Here is a 19,047-nt window from a genome sequence, read left to right as displayed (position 1 = left end):
TATATTTTAGATAATAATTCTCTGTTAGAAGAGTAGCTAGCAAAGAATTTTTCCCATTCTGTAGGTCCTGTCTTCACATTCCTAATTGTTTCCTTTGCTGTGCAGAAGCTTTTAAATTTGATGTCATCCCATTTATTAACTCTTGGTGTTATTTCCTGAACGTTAGGGGTCCTATTGAGAAAATCTTCCTGTGCCTATATCCTGGAGTGTTGACACTATGTTTGCTTCTAGGAGTTGCAAAGTTTCTGCTCTCATTCCTCAGTCTTTGATCTATTTTGAGTTGATTTTTGTGCAACAAGAGAGATAAGGATCTAGTGTTATGCTCGAATTCGGGACCCCCAAAGACCACCAGAGACCCAAGATCATGTAAGCAGGAAAGTGTTTATTGCGAGCTAGCTTGGTCCTCCGTGCACACACACAGCAACTGGTGACGCTGAGAGGCCCCGAGCCCTGGGTTTGCAGCATTTTTGTACATTCTTTGGAGAAGGCAGGGACTTCACATACATCATAGCCTCTTTTAGCAAATCATCACACACCGCGGGAAAATCAAATAACAACTCTAAAACATGATTAGCACATTCACTGGTGGGAACAAGTTGGGTAGGGGTGATTGGTCAGTACAAAAGGGGTATTCATTTGAAGTGATTGGTTTAAGCCAAGAGGGGTGTACAGTGCTGAACTACATGGTTTCCCAACATGTTATCAACCACCATAAACTACTGGGAGGGTCATCTGGCATCCCAGGTATTTCCCTGTCTCATGCTGATTGGTGGCTGCTAGGGGGTTGCTATGGATCTCCACCTAGCCTGACTGAGTCAGGGACACCTGGCGCAGCAGATCTCTCCTGTTATTTGTAGATAAACAACTTAGCAGGGTGGGAATGTGCTTAGGAGTGCTCTGTGGGTTTTTCCAAGGACAAAGGCCATGTCCCTTCCCTGGACAGGCTTTGCTCTGAGATAGAGGCTGGTTTTTTACTAGTTTCATTTTTCTCCATATGGATAACCATTTATCCCAGCACCATTTGTTAAAAAGGTTGTCTTTGCTCCAATGTATGTTTTTAGCACTTTTGTTAAGGATCAGATAACTGCAGATGTGTGGGTATATTTCCATGTCTTCTATTCTGTAACACTCTTCTGTGTCTGTTTTTATGCCAATACCATGCAGTTTTTGTTACTATAGCTCTGTAATATAATTTGAAGTCAGGTATTATAATGCCACCAGCATTGACTTTTTTGGCTTAGGATTGCTTTGGCTTTTCTGGGTTTTCTATTCTTCCAAATGAATTTTAGAATTTTTTCCCTAGTTCTATGAGGAACATCATTGGTATTTTGATGGGGATTGCACTGAATCTGTGTGGTGAGCCGCTTCGGCGGACTGTGGTCGCCATTACAAGATGGCGCTGGCCTCGTTGTGGTCTTCAGACAAACAACTCCTTATTTGGGAGAGTTGGCGCATGGTTCTTTACCACCCTATGAGAAAGCTCCACGTGGCAGCTTTGCATTGGGCCTTGGGATACTTTATTAAGGCTGGGAGGGGCTTTCGGGAGTTAGTTGAAGAAGTTCGAGGATCCGAATAAACGGCTGAAAGAAGATTCCTGGTGTTGCGTCTTCCTTGCGGGCAAGGGGGTCGCGACAAGTGGTGCCGAAACCCGGGAAAAACCAGGACTCTCAGTCATCAGGAGTGGTGCACCAGATCGTCCCGGTGAGTGGGACCCCATCGTCTCGGAGAGCGAGACCCCATCGTCCCAGAGAGTGGGACCCCATCGTCTCGGAGAGCGAGACCCCATCGTCCCAGTGAGTGGGACCCCATCGTCCCGGAGAGCGGGACCCCATCGTCCCGGAGAGCGGGACCCGCGACCAAAGCGGAATCAGCTCCTCTACTAAGAAAGAGAGAGCCTCATATTTTATTGCAGCTGCACTGTGTACTGTCATTGTTGTTTTCTGTGTGCTTTCATTTTTGTTTTCTGTGTCTGTTTTGTTGTTGTGTCATGGGTGTCACATCGTCAAGTCCACTTCTTCTGGCCCTGGACGGCCTGTTCCGCTCCAAGGGCCTGAAAGTGAGACATAACACTTTACAGAGATTTTTAAAGAAGGTGGATACTGCTGCACCGTGGTTTGCATATTCGGGCAGTCTTACTATACCTAGTTGGGATAAATTAGGCAAAGATCTTGATTTTGCTTCTGAGCAGGGCATATTAGAGGGTGGGGTGATACCTCTTTGGAAAATAGTTCGTAGTTGTCTCACAGATGACAGATGTCATGATGCACTTACTAAAGGACAGGAAGTTCTAGAGCAATTACATGAGGAGAAATCAGAGACGGCAGAAAGTGAGGTATCTCAGGGGGATGGGAGCGTGCGGAGCGTGAAACAGGGGAGGAGACGATTGTCTCCGGCAAAAGGTGAGGTATCTCGGGAGGATGGAAGTGTGCGGAACGAGAAGCAAGGGAAAAAACGCTTGTATCCAGATCTCAGTGCGCTGCGCACACCCCCATGTGAAAGTGGGTCAGAGGAAGAGGAGGATGAGGAGGAGGAGCTTGGGAGGCTGTCTCGCCAGCTAGGGAGTTTAGCTGTAGGAGAAGGAAACAAAGATAGACAGGGGCTCAAGAAATGTGATCCTCCGGATCCACCACCGTATGGTGGGGGTGTTTCGGGGAGAGCTTTCCATGCTCAGACATGGAAGGCTGTTAACGCTGAAATGGGTCTTGCTTATCCAGTTTTTCAGGATGAACATAGGGGAAGATTTCAGGAGCCTTTAGATTTCAAAATTGTAAAGACCCTGGCGGAGTCTGTGCGCACTTATGGGGTGGATGCCGCCTTCACACTAACTCAAGTGGAGAGTCTGTCCAGATACTGTATGACTCCCTCTGATTGGGCTAGCCTTGTTCGGGCTTGTGTCTCCCCAGGCAAATATTTGGACTGGAGAGCATTTATGCTAGAGGGCGTAATAGAGCAGGCCGCCCAAAACCATGCGGCGGGACACCCTCATTGGGATAAGGACATGCTTTTGGGGCAAGGTAGATTTGCTAATCAACAGACGGGATTCCCTCTTGAGGTATATGATCAAATTAATAACATTTGCATTCGGGCATGGAAGTCACTTCCAAACAGAGGAGAGGTATCTGGTAATCTGACCAAGATTATACAAGGCCCTACAGAACCCTTTTCAGACTTTGTAGCAAGGCTGGTGGACGCCGCTGGAAAGATTTTTGGGGATCCTGATAGAGCCATGCCCCTTATCAAGCAATTGGTCTTTGAGCAATGCACCAAGGAATGTAAAACAGCAATCGCTCCTTATAAGAACAAGGGCATAGAAGCATGGATGAAGGTGTGTAGAGAGATTGGAGGACCTTTAACTAATGCAGGTCTTGCAGCTGCTGTCCTTCGGATTGCAAAAGGAGGCGGTCCTGCCGCCGGAACGTGCTTCCATTGTGGTCAACCCGGTCATGTCAGACGTGAGTGTCCCAAACTAAACAATTTTACTGGACCTCCTCACGGTGGCCCTTCCAATGGCCTTCGTCCACCGGGATTGTGTCCAAAATGCAAAAGGGGGAGGCATTGGGCAAGAGAGTGTAAATCAGTGAGGGACATCCATGGACAGCCTATTTCAGCTGGGCCAAAAAACGGCCGACGGGGCCCCCGACCCCAGGGCCCGCAAATATATGGGGCAGTGGAGAATGTCACACCCGAACCCGAGACATGGCCATCTCTACGCCATCCCATGAAACGCGGAGAGCCACTACAGGTGCCGCGGGATTGGACCTCTGTTCCACCTCCAGACTCGTGTTAACACCTAAGATGGGAGTTCAATTGGTGGAAACTGAGTTCAAAGGGCCTCTACCACCTGGCACTGTAGGTTTGCTAATTGGACGTGCATCCTCTATTTTACAAGGTCTTCGTGTTTTCCCCGGAGTCATAAGTCCTGATACTGTTGGGATAGTAAAGGTTATGGTGGAAGCTCCAAGGGGCATTGTGTCCATCTCCCCAGGGGATCGGATTGCTCAATTACTAATTTTGCCTAGTTTACATGATCATTTCCCTGCAGACTTAAGGTCACGGACAGGGAATGAGACTGGTACCACCGGAGGGAATTGTGCTTATTTGTCACTAGATATGAGCAATCGCCCTACCTTGGAATTAAGTATAGAGGGTAAATCTATTGTGGGCTTGCTTGATACAGGGGCAGACCGTAGCATTATTGCACTTAAGGACTGGTCTAAGGGATGGCCAGTGCAGACTTCTGATCAGTCTCTGAGAGGACTTGGATATGCCCAGGCTCCTCAGGTCAGCTGCAGGCATCTATTCTGGAAAGACCCGGAAGGACATAATGGTACTTTTCAGCCTTATGTGCTTGATTTACCTATCTCTTTATGAGGCCGTGACCTGATGAAAGACATGGGGTTCACTCTTAGTAATAACTATTCCCCAGTGTCCCAACAGATTATGCAAAATATGGGGTATAGGCCAGGTCTAGGACTAGAAAAACATTTACAGGGACGTAAGCATCCTGTACAAGGTCATCAAAAACTTGACAGATTTGGTTTGGGTTTTTCCTAGGGACCGCTGAGGCTCAGATACCCATAACATGGCTTACCGAGGAGCCTGTTTGGGTGCCTCAGTGGCCTCTTCCCTCGGTTAAATTGGCAACAGCCCATGCTCTAGTTAAAGAGCAACTTGACTTGGGTCATATCCAACCCTCTACTTCTCCATGGAATACTCCCATATTTGTCATTAAAAAAAAATCAGGGAAGTGGCGCCTGTTGCATGATCTACGGGCAGTTAATGCTCAAATGCAACTCATGGGGCCCATTCAAAGAGGGCTGCCTCTGCTCTCCTCTGTTCCTCAAGGCTGGCACATTATTGTTATTGACATTAAAGACTGTTTCTTTTCTATTCCTTTGCATCCTAAAGACTCGCAACGTTTTGCCTTCACCCTTCCCTCGTGTAACCACGAGGAGCCAGATCAAAGGTACGAGTGGGTAGTGTTGCCGCAGGAAATGACTAATAGTCCCACGATGTGTCAGATGTATGTAGGGAAGACACTCGCACCTCTCAGGCACAAGTATTCCTCCATCAAGATCATTCATTATATGGATGATGTATTATTGGCTGCTAAATCAGAGCAGACAGTTCATGAGGCCTATGAAGACCTAGTGAAGTTGTTAGCTCAATTTGGACTGCATATCGCACCCGAAAAGGTTCAAACAGGGGACTCTATTAAATATTTGGGAGCAACAATTGGGTGTGACAAATTACGACCACAGAAAATCACCATACGAACTCAGGATCTCCAAACTCTTAATGATTTTCAAAAACTGCTGGGAGATATTAATTGGATACGAGGATATTTACATATTTCTAATGTTATGCTACAGCCTTTGTATGCTACCCTTAAGGGTGATCCAGATCTTACCTCCCCTCGTAGCCTCACCAAAGAGGCTAGAGCGGCCCTTATGTCAGTAGAAGAAGCTATACAACATGCAACTTTATGCAGGCTCCAGAGTGATAAACCTTTCCAGCTATGTGTGCTTGCCACTATGCGGCAACCTACTGGAGTACTATGGCAAGAGGGACCTTTGCTATGGATACACCCACATGTATCCCCAGGAAAATCCTTAGAATATTATCCAGATGCTGTTGCAGCACTAGCACTTAAAGGGATTCAACAAAGCATTCAATTTTTCGGACAATCACCTTCTTCTCTTATTATACCCTATACTAAAGCTCAACTTAGTGTTTTGTGTGCTACTCTAGATAACTGGGCTATTTTATGTTGCTCGTTTCAAGGGGACATTGATAATCATTACCCTTCTCATCCGTTACTCCATTTTGTGAAAGAACATCCTATCATTTTCCCTAAAGTAACTTCATCCAGTCCGATTCCGGGGGCTGTTAACATTTTTACTGATGGTTCCAAGTCTGGAATGGGAGCTTATGTAATTAATGATTCTCCCCCTGTTCAGCATCAATTTGCTCCTGGAAATCCACAGTGGGTGGAACTACAAATTGTTATTGAGGTTTTTAAACAGTGTTCTTTTCCCTTTAATCTCATTTCGGATTCCATCTATGTAGTACAAGCACTAAAAATCTTGGAGGTTGTGGGAGTTATTAGTGATGCCTGTAATGTATCTGCTTACTTTAATCAGCTTCAACAGCTTATCTGTAACCGCACTGCTCCTTTTTATCCACTGCACATCCGGGCTCATACCTCTCTCCCTGGTCCATTATCGCAGGGTAATGCCTGTGCAGACTTAGCCACTAGAGGTCAGTTGATCTGTTTGGCTTCCTCCTTAGAGGAGGCTAAATTATTTCACCAAAATTTCCATGTTAACGCTTTAACATTGCGCAGGCGGTTTTCCATTTCAAGAGCAGATGCTCGGCAGATAGTTTTGCACTGTCCCCATTGTGTCACGTTTCTTCATCCCCCTACTTATGGAGTGAATCCACGGGGATTGAAACCCTTGGTTGTCTGGCAAATGGATGTGACACACATACCTGACTTTGGTAACCTCAAGTATGTCCATGTTTCTGTTGACACGTTCTCCGGAATTCTTCATGCTTCTGCTTTATCAGGAGAAAAGGCACGTAATGTCATTACTCATTGCCTAGAGGCCTGGGCGGCGTGGGGTGCGCCCACGTCCCTTAAGACTGATAATGGACCTGCTTATACTGGCAGACAATTTACGTCCTTTTGTTCTACTATGGGAGTACAACTTACTCATGGTTTGCCTTACAATCCTCAAGGGCAAGGCATTGTTGAACGTGCTCATCGCACCTTAAAGGAAACTTTACAAAAACAAAAAGGGGGAATAGGAGCTAACCATACTCCTAAAGAACGCCTGTCTTTAGCTCTCTTTACCATTAATTTTTTGAATTTGGATATTCATGGTCGCTCTGCGGCCGATAGACATGTGTCCCCTCAGCCCTCTGTGATTGGCTATGTTAAGTGGAAAGATGTTCTTACGGGCCAATGGAACGGCCCTGACCCCGTGCTGACATGGGCACGAGGATCTGTATGTGTTTTCCCCCAGGATCGCACGGAACCGTTGTGGGTCCCGGAACGCCTGACAAGAAGAGTCTTGGCGCCAGCTACTCAGCAACAAGAATTACCACGGCAATCCCGCGATGAGGATCTTCATTCTGCTGAGTGCCCTGGCTCTGGTGATGATGCCGATGACGCAGACGACACCAATGCAGTGGTGGGCAGTGGCACGGGCTTGGCCAATGCCGATGCCGGTTCATGGTAATTCTAGTGTCCTTCCCACTCTGTTCTCTACCTCGTGTGAGATGTCTGCTCCCTGTGCCTCTCCTAGAGGGGACATGGAACGCACTTACAATCAATCTCAAGTTAATCTCACAGGAGTGTTTTGTTTTAGCCTTGGGAACGCTCATTGTATCCGTCTTAAGACCAAGACTTTGACTAACTGGGACAACCCATTGCAGTCCAATCAAGTCTCAGGGAGCATTCTCAGTGCTGTATTGGGCCAAGTAGTCTCAGGGGAACAATCAGGCTCAGGAACCTCCGTAAATAGCTCTGCTTTAACCATAACTACCTTGGCTAGTATCTCCGAGGTATTAATCCCAATGCCCCCGTATTCTAGTGGACTTCCTTATGCCACTCATTTTAAGGCTTCTCCTTACTGTACCCCTAATCTTGGTTTCCCCCCAACATTCACGCCCTGTCAGGATTATTCTTGGGAAAAACGTCAAGTTGCTAAAGGTTTCTCCCTTTCCCCCTCTCTTAAGAGGTATGTTTATAACTTTGACAACAGTGCCAACTCCTCTACAGGAGTGGGTTGGTCCTGGTTTCAATGGCTGATTTCCAACACAAAGGGGGCCTCAGCTGATATTTCTGCACTGGCTCAATTGCTGGGAGTCAGAAGTTGGCTGGCTAATGTTTCTGGCACTGTTTACGAGAGTGAGCGAGGTAGTAGACTCACATCTGTTTCGTTCAACTCTCTGTTGGATAATGCCACATTGCCCCCTGCAGCGGTTTGTGTTCAATCTCCGTTCTTACTCCTTTTGGCTAATGACACCACATCAGAAATGCTAGATTGTTTTAATGTTAATTGTTTCTTATCTGAGTGTTGGGATGGTTCTTCGGCTGTAGCAGTGGTTATGAAAATTCCAACCTTTGTTCCAATCCCAGTCATTGCGGACCCTGATACATTCCCCATTGTTGAGCTACTTAGAGTCCGCAGGGATTTTGGAATCACAGCTGCTATAGTGACAGCCGTGGCGGTATCTGCTGCTGCAGCGGTCGCGGCCGGAGTGGCCATGGCCAATCAAGTGCAGACTGCTGCCACTGTTAATCAAGTTGTTCAACAAACTTCCACCATACTTGAATCCCAAAATGCAATTAATCAACATATTTTGTCAGGGATTTTAGCTGCCAACCAAAGAATAGATTTACTCCAAGCTCAGGTAGAAGAATTGGCTGACTTAGTGCTTTTGGGCTGTGTTGACCAACGTGCACATTTATGTATAACCTCTGTCAGATTTAATGATTCCAGGAATGCTTCCCGTATCATTGGCGAATACTTGGCCGGAAATTGGTCCATGGCAGCGGAAGACCTGATCCAGTCTCAACTAACCCAGATAGCTGTCTTGAATAGTACCCGTGTCGATCCCATCACTTTGGGTCAATTCACCGATTGGATATCTTCTGCCTTTTCTTTTTTTAAAGAGTGGGTGGGGGTAGGCATTTTTGGGGCAATGTTTTGCTTCGGTATGGTTCTCTGCTTATGGTTTCTCTGTCGCCTCAAGGCCCGCAATGCTCATGATAAGGCTATGATCATACAAGCTCTTGCAGCTTTAGAAAATGGCAACTCACCTCAAGTTTGGCTTGCGCAAATTAAACAGTAAATCTTTGACATGGTCGTTGCACCCCAAGTTTTACGGACACCGCACTGGGAACGACATGTCTCTTCTTGCTATTCTCTTAGTGTTGGAAAGCCCTTGCACTCTGCCGGCTTTACTGCCATTGCACACAGATGGGTTTCCACACTAGTGCTTTTCTATCACTTTAGGGCCCGTGCCTTTCTTTTAGGGTGTTGCCAACTTGTTTGTCGTTGTATTTCTAAACAGCCACAGTTCAGCCTCGGCTATCCCCTTTCGTCCACCATCGTCACGATGCAGGATGCGAGGCAAGGCACTGCACTTGAGTGATCCTTGGAGTGGACCTCAAGGAGAGCATGTCCTATTGCATGCGGGTTAGACGCGTCCACGCCCCGTCCCACGGAAAAAGCGTCGGCTGATATGGCCTCAAATCTGGGGAAGGCGCCTCCTTGGGGCTGAGCCATACTATGCAGCCCTTTCTGCACAGTGGGATAGGACCTCTACTCTCGCCTGTATTGTTTTTAGAAAACAAAAGGGGGAACTGTGGTGAGCCGCTTCGGCGGACTGTGGTCGCCATTACAAGATGGCGCTGGCCTCGTTGTGGTCTTCAGACAAACAACTCCTTATTTGGGAGAGTTGGCGCATGGTTCTTTACCACCCTATGAGAAAGCTCCACGTGGCAGCTTTGCATTGGGCCTTGGGATACTTTATTAAGGCTGGGAGGGGCTTTCGGGAGTTAGTTGAAGAAGTTCGAGGATCCGAATAAACGGCTGAAAGAAGATTCCTGGTGTTGCGTCTTCCTTGCGGGCAAGGGGGTCGCGACAAATCTGTATATTGCTTTTGGTAGTATGGCCATTTTAACAATATTAATTCTAATTATCCATGAACATGGGAAATCTTTCCATCTTCTGAGATCTTCAATTTCTTTTTCCAGTATTCTGTAGTTTTCACTGTAGAGGGCTTTCACCTCCTTGGTTAGATTTATTCCTTGGTATTTTGTTTTGAGGGTATTATGAATGGAATTGTTTTTCTGATTTCTTTCTCAACAGATTGACTTTTGATATATAGGAGAGCTATAGATTTTTATATGTTTATTTTGTAACCTGCTGCTTTACTAAATTTGTTTATTAGCTCTAGCAGTCTTTTGTTGGAGTTTTTTGGATCTTCTTGGTACAAAATCAAAACATCTTCAAACAGTGATGATTTAATTTCTTCCTTTCCTATTTTTTTGGATAAATCCAATTCTATTCTGTGCTATAACAATGCAATGAAACATGAGTGGTGGGAAACAGAACCATGCCTGCCATCCTCATTTTAATAATCATGTTTACATGATCTATTCAATCTCCCATCCTTTTTCCTCCTTGTCTTCAATTCTTCCATCTCTACCTTCCTTGCTTCCTGCTTTGATAAGAAAATGGAAGTGATCAAAAGAGGCCTCCAGATTTCCTCCAGATTTCACTCATCTGCCTCTGCTGCCCACCTCTTCACTATAGTTGAACCACTGCTGTGAAGAAATCCTTCAATGAGATGCTGGATCTCATTATCTCTTAATGCTCCAGAGTGTCACTCCAGCCAGTTTTTCCAACATTATCAATTTTGCCATTTTTGCTTGACTATTCCCATCATCATATACCATATGGCATCTTTCTTATCTTCAAACCAAACTCCTCTTGACCATGTTTCCTTTCCTAATAATTATATATTTTCTTTGCTCCCAGTTGTAACAAAATTTCACAAAAGAATTTCCAATATATTCTCTGGTTCCACAGAGAAATTTTTAAGGAGATGTAACTGTTCTGTATTGTACTGAAGTAGTGAATACATGACTCTAACCCCGTAACACCCACATAGTATATCAGGAAGAATGAAGTTTAACATATGTAAAATTTAAAAATCAACCAGGATATCTGAGTATATCAGGATGGAATACAGAATGACAAATAATCTACTCAAATTCTAAATGTATAGCATAATTCCATAAAAGGGGAAGAGCAAAATGGAACTTTGTAACTTCAAAAAATATCTTGGCTAAAAACTGGAAGACAAAAGGAACTTTACAAAAACACTGTACTCTTGTTGATACGTATGTTCATCAAAAGAGTGCATGTAACATGCACTTCGTGTATTTGAAAAATTGCTTTACTTTTATATGGAGGTTAAGTAAATGGACATTGTTTGATGACAGCCAAAATTCTCAGTGTTGGAGAAAGAAGTCACAAATAATTAAGAAGGCAAGACTGGAATGCAGGGATAAACACCGTGCTGATGCCTTAAGTTGAGGTGTGGTGTGTTATGGTCTAGCTTTGTTCGCCTAGAGGGCCTGGAAGCCACAATACCTCAGAGTAATGAGCCAAAATACCTAGATCTTGGTTTCTAATACCATTCTCCGAAAAAGGAAACCAGGGCTCCTTAGAAAAATGGCTGACTCTAGGGTTGGTGCAGGAAATATATGTATGACAAGTCTGCAACATCTTGTAGTGCCAGAAAATAAGAAAGTGCTAAAAAACAAAGGATAGTGTGATTGTTAATTTTGAGTGTTGACTTGACCTGGATTGGAGGCTTCCTGGAGAAATAGTAAAGCACTCAGGATGTATCTATATGGGTGTTTCCAGAAAACATTGGTATGTAAATCAGTGAACCCAGGGGTGAATACTCACCTTGAATGTGAGCAGCACCATCCAATCAACTAGGGGCCTAGATGGACCAGGAAAGCAGAAGAAAAGGGACTACTTCTCTCTGTTATTCTTTCTGAATTGGGGTGTGTTTTGTTCAGGCTCCAGGTTCTTTGGCCTTTAAACTCTGGTACTTGCACCAGTGGTCCCCAGAGGTTCTCACTGAAATCATCCAGAAATGTTCCAGAGATTACTTAGGATATCCTTAGAGAAAGTGGTTCTTAACTTATTGAAATTTACAAATTTCTTGCAGAATTTAATGCATGTTCGGAAAAATGTACTTGTATACCCTTACACAAAATCAACTCAATTCCATACATTTTTGGACACGTGAAAACCTACTATGGCCCATTTTAAGGACTCCTTTCCAGAGTCATCTTCTTTTTTTTTTTTATTGGTTGTTCAAAACATTACAAAGCTCATGACATATCATCTTCCATACATTTGATTCAAGTGGGTTATGAACTCCCCTTTTTTACCCCAAATACAAGTTGCAGAATCACATCGGTTACACATCTACATTTTTACATAATACCATATTATCTTCTGAAATCTTCAGGAAATTCCTGTAGGGAGAGGAGACAGTGTCCAAAAAGGAACAGCTTTCTCCACATTTCTTGTTTTCCAGACAGGGCTGAGGTTTCTGGTTTAGAGGAACAACCATTGGGGAATGGGAGGAGAGGGAACAGCGGTATCAGTGAACCTATAGTCATAATGTCAACTGTCACAGAAGCCACAGAGTGGGAAGCAGCTTTCCTAGGATGATTTCTGAGCCAGATCTGATTGGTGTAATCACCTTGAGGCAAGTTTACTGTGATGGTCAGGGTTCCTGGGACAATGTACCACTAGCCAAACTTTCACAGGCACATATAGTGCCATGTGAATTTTGGCGTTTCTTTTTCTATTTGTTTTAAGGGTTGAGGGTATATCTTAGTGGTAGAGTACCTGCCTTCATGTGCAAGGCCCTGGATTCAAAACCCAGTACCAAGAAAGACAAAACAAAACAAAACAAAACCCCAACCAATCAGCCAAACAAAAGACCAAACAGCAAAAAACAAACAGACAAAAGAAACCTCTGTTTTAACAGGTCACTAGAGTTTTGATGAGAAATAGCATTAAATCTGTAGATCACATTAGGTAGTATGAACATTTAACCAATATTAAGCTTATAATCTATGGAGTTAAAGATATCTTTCTGCTTGGTTGTGTTTTTTTAAATTTCTTTCATCAATGTTCTGTAGTTTTCAGTGTACAAGTGTCTCATTAACTCAGGAAAGTTTATTTCTAACTATTTTATTATTTTTTTATTCCATTGTAAATGGGATTATTTTCTTAATTTACTCTTATTCTTGATCTTAGAGGAAAAGTTTTCATATGAGGAAAATGTTAGTGGTGTACTTGTCATGTTACCTTTATTATGTTGAGTTGTATTTCTCCTATACCTAGTTTGTGCATGGCTTTTATCATGAACCAGTGTTGAATTTTGTCAAATGACTTTACTTCATCTATGAAAATGATCCTGTGATTTTTAACCTTCATTTTGTTAGTGTGGTGCAATATACTTATTGATTTGTATATGTTGAACCAAACTTGCATCTCAGGAATAAGTCTCACTCGATCATGACACACTAACCAAAGTAATCTTGAGAAAGAACAAACCTGGAGACATCATACTTCCTGATTTCAATATATTTTATGATACTATAGCAAACAAAACAGTATGATACTAGCGCAAAGACAGACATATGGAACAATGGAACAGAATATATAGCCCAGAAATAAAACCATGCATATACAGTCAACTGGTTTTTCACAAGGATGCCAAGAATACACAATGGAGAAATTATAGTTTCCTGAACAAATGGTGTTGTGAAAATTGGATATATACATGCAAAAGAATGAAGTCAGACCCTTGAATTATGCAGTACACAAAAATCAACTCTAAATGGATCAAAGACTTATTTATTTGTTCATCTTTAATATTTATTTTTTAGGTATAGATGGACACAACACAATGCCTTTATTTTTATGTGGTGCTGAGAAATGAACCCGGGTCCTGCCCGTGCTAAGTGAGCGCTCTACTGTTGAGCCACAATCCCAGCCCCTCAAAGACTTAAATGTAAAACATAAAACTATAAAACTACTAGAAGAGGCCAGAAGTGGTAGTGCATACCTGTAATCCCAGAAACTCAGGAGGCTGTGGCAGGAGGATGGCACGTTCAAGGCCAGCTTTAGCAAATTCAGTGAGATCCTGTCTCAAAACAAAAAGGACTGGAGATATAACTCATGGTAAAACATAACTGGGATCAGTCCACAAAACCAAAACAAACAAACAAAAACTACCAGAAGAAAACATGGAGGAAAGTGCCTTGACAATGATGATCTTTTTAAAAATTTATTTTTTAATTTAATTTGTTCTTTTTAATTATACATAACAGTAGAGTCTATTTTGATATATTTATACAGACATGAAGTATATATTATTCTATTTAGGATCCCAGTCTTGTGGATGTACACAATAGTTAGAGTCACTATGGTGTATTCATATACATACATAAGAAAGTTATGACAGATTCATTCCACTGCCTTACCTATTCCTATCTTCCCTCCCTTCCCTTATTCCCCTTTGTTTAATCCACTGAACTTCAATTCTTCCCCTCCCTCCCTTGTGTGTTAGCACTCACATATCTGAGAAATCATTTGATCTTTGGTTTTGAGGAGTTGGCTTCTTTCCATAAGCATCATAGTCTCCATGTCCTTCCATTTACTGAGAAATTGACATTGATCTTGGCAGTGATTTTCTGGGTAGGATAACAAAAGCCTAGGCAGCAAAATTGCACACAGGTGGGACTACAACATACTACAAAGCAAAGGAAACCATCAATAGAATTAATTAAAATTAATTAATTAAAAAGTAAATATGTTGGGCTGAGGATGTGGCTCAAGTGGTAGCGTGCTTGCCTGGCATGCGTGCTGCCCGGGTTCGATCCTCAGCACCACATACAAGCGAAGATGTTGTGTCCGCCGAAAACTACGAAAAATAAACATTAAAATTCTCTCTCTCTCTCCCTCTCTCTCTGTCTCTTAAAAAAAAAAGTAAATATGTAGAATGAGAGAAAATATTTGTAATCTGTATATCTGATAAGTGACTAAATCCAAAAATTTTAAGAAATTCCTATAATTCAATATCAGGAAGCAAAACATAGGCAAAGGACTTGAAGAAACATTTCTTTAAAGAAGACATATAGGTGGTCTGCTCCGCTCACCGCGCCTCTCCCCCGTCGGTCCATATTGCTGCAGCCCCCGAGCCGGGAAGCCTGGGCCGCCCCGGGGGCGGGGGGAGGGAGGGACGCAACTAGAGGCCTGCCAGGCTCGGGGTGGGGGCGCCCTGCGAGGAACGGGCGGGGGGGGGGGACGCGCGCCGAGGAGGCCTGGACCGCAGAGTGGGGGGCCTTCCTCCCCCCCCAGCCCCGCCACTGGGCCTCGGATCTACGGCGGCTGCATCCGACCGGGAAGGGAGCCGCGCCTAGCGTGAATCCCGATTCTCCTCCGTGGGGACTGGTGCCCGGCGCCCGGCGCCGGGGAGGAAGGCGTCGCGGGCGCTCTGCGAGCCAAGTTCGAGGCGGGGGAGGCAACCTCGCGCGCGCCCGGCTTCTCCGGGGGGGCGGGCGCGCAGATGGCCACTCAGGTGGAGCCGCTGCTGCCGGGGGGCGCCCCGCTCTTGCAGGCCGAAGAGCACTGGGGGGCTGGTGAGGAAGAAGCCGCCGCCGGCGCCCGAAGGCAAGGGCGAGCCCGGGGCAAACGACGTCGGAGGGGGGGAGCCGGACGGCGGCGCCCGGAGACCTCGGCCGCCCTGCGCCAAGCCACACAAGGAGGCCACCGGGCCGCCGGAGCGCGAGAGCCCGCGGCCACCGCAGCTGCCCGGCGCCGAGGGCCCGGCGGTCAGCGACGGAGAGGAGGGCGGCGGCGAGCCGGGCGCTGGCGGAGGAGCTGTCGGAGCGGCGGGCGCCGGGCGCCGAGACTTCGTGGAAGCCCCCCCGCCCAAGGTGAACCCGTGGACTAAGAACGCGCTGCCGCCGGTCCTGGCCACCGTGAACGGACAGTCCCCTCCAGAACATTCTGCTCCAGCCAAGGTGGTGAGGGCAGCTGCTCCTAAACAGCGCAAAGGCAGCAAGGTTGGTGATTTTGGAGATGCAATCAACTGGCCCACACCTGGAGAGATAGCCCACAAGAGTGTGCAGCCACAGTCTCACAAGCCTCAGCCTGCCCGTAAGCTGCCACCCAAGAAGGACATGAAAGAACAGGAGAAAGGAGAGGGGAGCGAATCAGGGGAAGAGAAGAATGGGGACGAAGACTGCCAGCGAGGCGGGCAGAAGAAGAAAGGGAATAAACATAAGTGGGTTCCCCTGCAAATAGACATGAAGCCCGAAGTTCCCAGAGAGAAACTTGCCTCACGCCCCGCTCGCCCGCAGGAGCCAAGACATACACCTGCCAACCGCGGGGAGATCAAAGGGTCTGAGCCTGCCACCTACATGCCTGTGTCTGTGGCCACCCCCACCCCAGCCTGGCAACCAGAGACCAAACCGGAGCCTGCCTGGCACGACCAGGACGAAACATCGAGTGTGAAGAGTGATGGGGCTGGTGGGGCGCGGGCTTCCTTCCGTGGCCGTGGACGGGGGCGTGGTCGCGGCCGGGGACGCGGCCGGGGTGGCACTCGAACCCATTTCGACTACCAGTTTGGCTATCGAAAGTTTGATGGTGCAGAGGGGCCTCGAACCCCCAAGTACATGAACAACATTACCTACTACTTTGACAATGTCAGCAGCACTGAGCTTTACAGCGTGGACCAGGAGCTGCTCAAAGACTACATCAAGCGACAGATTGAGTACTACTTCAGCTGGACAATTTAGAGCGAGATTTCTTCCTGAGAAGAAAAATGGATGCTGATGGTTTCCTTCCCATCACCCTTATTGCTTCCTTCCATCGTGTGCAAGCCCTTACCACTGACATTTCACTTATTTTTGCGGCCCTCAAGGACAGCAAGGTGGTGGAAATTGTTGATGAGAAAGTCCGAAGGAGGGAAGAGCCTGAGAAGTGGCCTCTTCCTGGTCCCCCAATAGTGGATTATTCCCAGACTGATTTTTCCCAGCTTCTCAACTGCCCTGAATTTGTTCCCCGTCAGCACTACCAGAAAGAGACGGAGTCGGCGCCTGGCTCTCCCCGTGCAGTCACCCCAGTGCCAACCAAAACGGAGGAGGTCAGCAACCTAAAGACACTGCCTAAGGGCCTGTCTGCCAGCCTGCCTGACCTGGATTCTGAGAACTGGATTGAAGTGAAGAAACGGCCTCGGCCCTCCCCAGCACGGCCCAAGAAGTCAGAGGAGCCCAGGTTCGCCCACCCGACATCTCTGCCACAGCAGCTTCCCTCCCAGCAGTTGATGTCCAAGGATCAGGATGAGCAAGAGGAATTGGATTTCCTGTTTGATGAGGAGATGGAGCAGATGGACGGGCGAAAGAATACCTTCACTGCCTGGTCTGATGAGGACTCTGTCTATGAGATTGATGACCGGGATGTCAACAAGATCCTCATTGTTACCCAGACGCCACCTTACATGCGCCGGCATCCTGGGGGCGACCGTACAGGCAACCACACCTCTCGTGCCAAGATGAGTGCCGAGCTGGCCAAGGTCATTAATGACGGGCTCTTCTACTATGAGCAGGACCTGTGGACTGAGAAGTTTGAACCCGAGTATTCCCAGATCAAGCAAGAAGTAGAAAACTTTAAGAAAGTCAACATGATCAGCCGGGAGCAGTTTGACACACTGACCCCTGAACCCCCTGTGGATCCCAACCAGGAGGTTCCTCCTGGGCCTCCCCAGTTTCAGCAAGTTCCCACTGATGCCCTGGCCAACAAGTTGTTTGGTGCTCCTGAGCCCTCCACCATTGCCCGCTCTCTACCAACCACTGTCCCAGAGTCGCCAAACTATCGCAATGCCAGGACCCCCGTACACCCCGGACCCCACAGCTCAAAGACTCAAGTCAGACGTCACGGTTTTACCCAGTGGTGAAAGAAGGACGGACGCTAGATGCCAAGATGCCTCGAAAAAGGAAGACAAAGCACAGCTCAAACCCACCCTTGGAGAGCCACGTGGGCTGGGTGATGGATTCCCGAGAGCACAGACCCCGGACTGCTTCCATCAGCTCCAGCCCCTCAGAAGGAACACCTGCAGTTGGCAGCTATGGCTGTACCCCTCAGTCACTGCCCAAGTTCCAGCATCCTTCCCACGAGCTGCTCAAGGAAAATGGTTTCACACAACACGTCTACCACAAGTATCGTAGGCGCTGCCTTAACGAGCGGAAGCGCTTGGGCATTGGCCAGTCTCAGGAGATGAACACTCTCTTCCGCTTCTGGTCCTTCTTCCTCCGAGATCACCTCAACAAAAAGATGTATGAAGAGTTCAAGCAGCTGGCTCTGGAGGATGCCAAAGAAGGCTACAGATATGGTTTAGAGTGCCTTTTTCGATACTACAGTTATGGCCTAGAAAAGAAGTTCCGGTTGGATATATTCAAGGATTTTCAGGAGGAAACCGTGAAGGACTATGAAGCTGGTCAACTCTATGGGCTGGAGAAGTTCTGGGCCTTCTTGAAATATTCCAAAGCCAAAAATTTGGACATTCACCCCAAACTGCAAGAATACCTCGGCAAATTTCGACGTCTAGAAGACTTCCGAGTAGATCCCCCCATGGGTGAGGAGGGCAACCACAAGCGACACCCAGTGGTAGCAGGAGGTGGCAGTGGTGAGGGCAGGAAGCGGTGCCCCTCCCAGTCTTCCAGCAGGCCTGCCACCATGATCAACCAACCCCCTACACCACCTACTGGCCAGCCCATCCGGGAAGATGCCAAATGGACAAGCCAGCACTCGGATACACAGACTTTGGGAAAGTGAAAAGCCCTTTAGCCCTGGGGTTTAGAGTGGGGAAGGGGTGGGGTGGTCGAGGGTCCATGGGGGTGCCCAGTCCCAGGAGAGGGGACAAAGAAGGGACTGGCCTGGAATTAATAGAGCAGGCCTCTGTGTTGAGTAGCAGGGTGTACACCATTTGGGCTATTAGAGGTACCCTGGGCAGAGCCTCCACTGTAACTCCCTTCTCCTCCTCTCTCCATGACTCTTCCATCCCAGCTTCTTCTAAGGGGGGAGGGAAAGGGGGAAGATTTATATATATATATCAAGTTTTAAATTATTGATAGTTTGTCTGGATTACCAAAATCACTCTTCAGCCCTGCCCTTGGCTGATATGCCGCAACCCTGGTCCCCACCCACAGCCTCTTCTTGCTCCCCCCCAAGCCAACTATGCAGCCCACCAGAAGACCCTGTGGGCCCTATTGCCCAGCACTGTCCCGTGGAAGGCTCTGACAGCGCCTGGGCCCCAGGAGCACTAGCCCCTGACTATGTGGGGTTTGCCGTCACCATGTTCTCTCCCTGCTGTCCCTACCATGCCCTTCTGCCATCTTCTGGGAGAAGGAAACCAAAGGATCTAAAA

At 46.8% G+C, this 19,047-nt stretch overlaps 1 protein-coding gene across 1 annotated transcript; it reads left to right on the top strand.

Moving 5' to 3' along the window:
• Positions 1-15,119: 15,119 nt before the first annotated feature.
• Positions 15,120-18,623, top strand: LOC308634172 (la-related protein 1-like). The gene is given in 4 exon segments (XM_081267797.1): positions 15,120-15,249; positions 15,251-16,406; positions 16,409-17,506; positions 17,509-18,623. Coding segments are annotated over 4 exon segments (3,264 nt in total). The 5' UTR covers positions 15,120-15,186; the 3' UTR covers positions 18,456-18,623.
• Positions 18,624-19,047: the final 424 nt, after the last annotated feature.

The sequence above is a fragment of the Spermophilus citellus genome, assembly GCF_964194105.1.
Source record: "Spermophilus citellus genome assembly, chromosome: 15".
In the NCBI taxonomy this organism is placed as follows: domain Eukaryota; kingdom Metazoa; phylum Chordata; class Mammalia; order Rodentia; family Sciuridae; genus Spermophilus; species Spermophilus citellus.
Note: the sequence above shows the minus strand (reverse complement) of the source record. Positions and strands in the feature narration are given on the sequence as shown.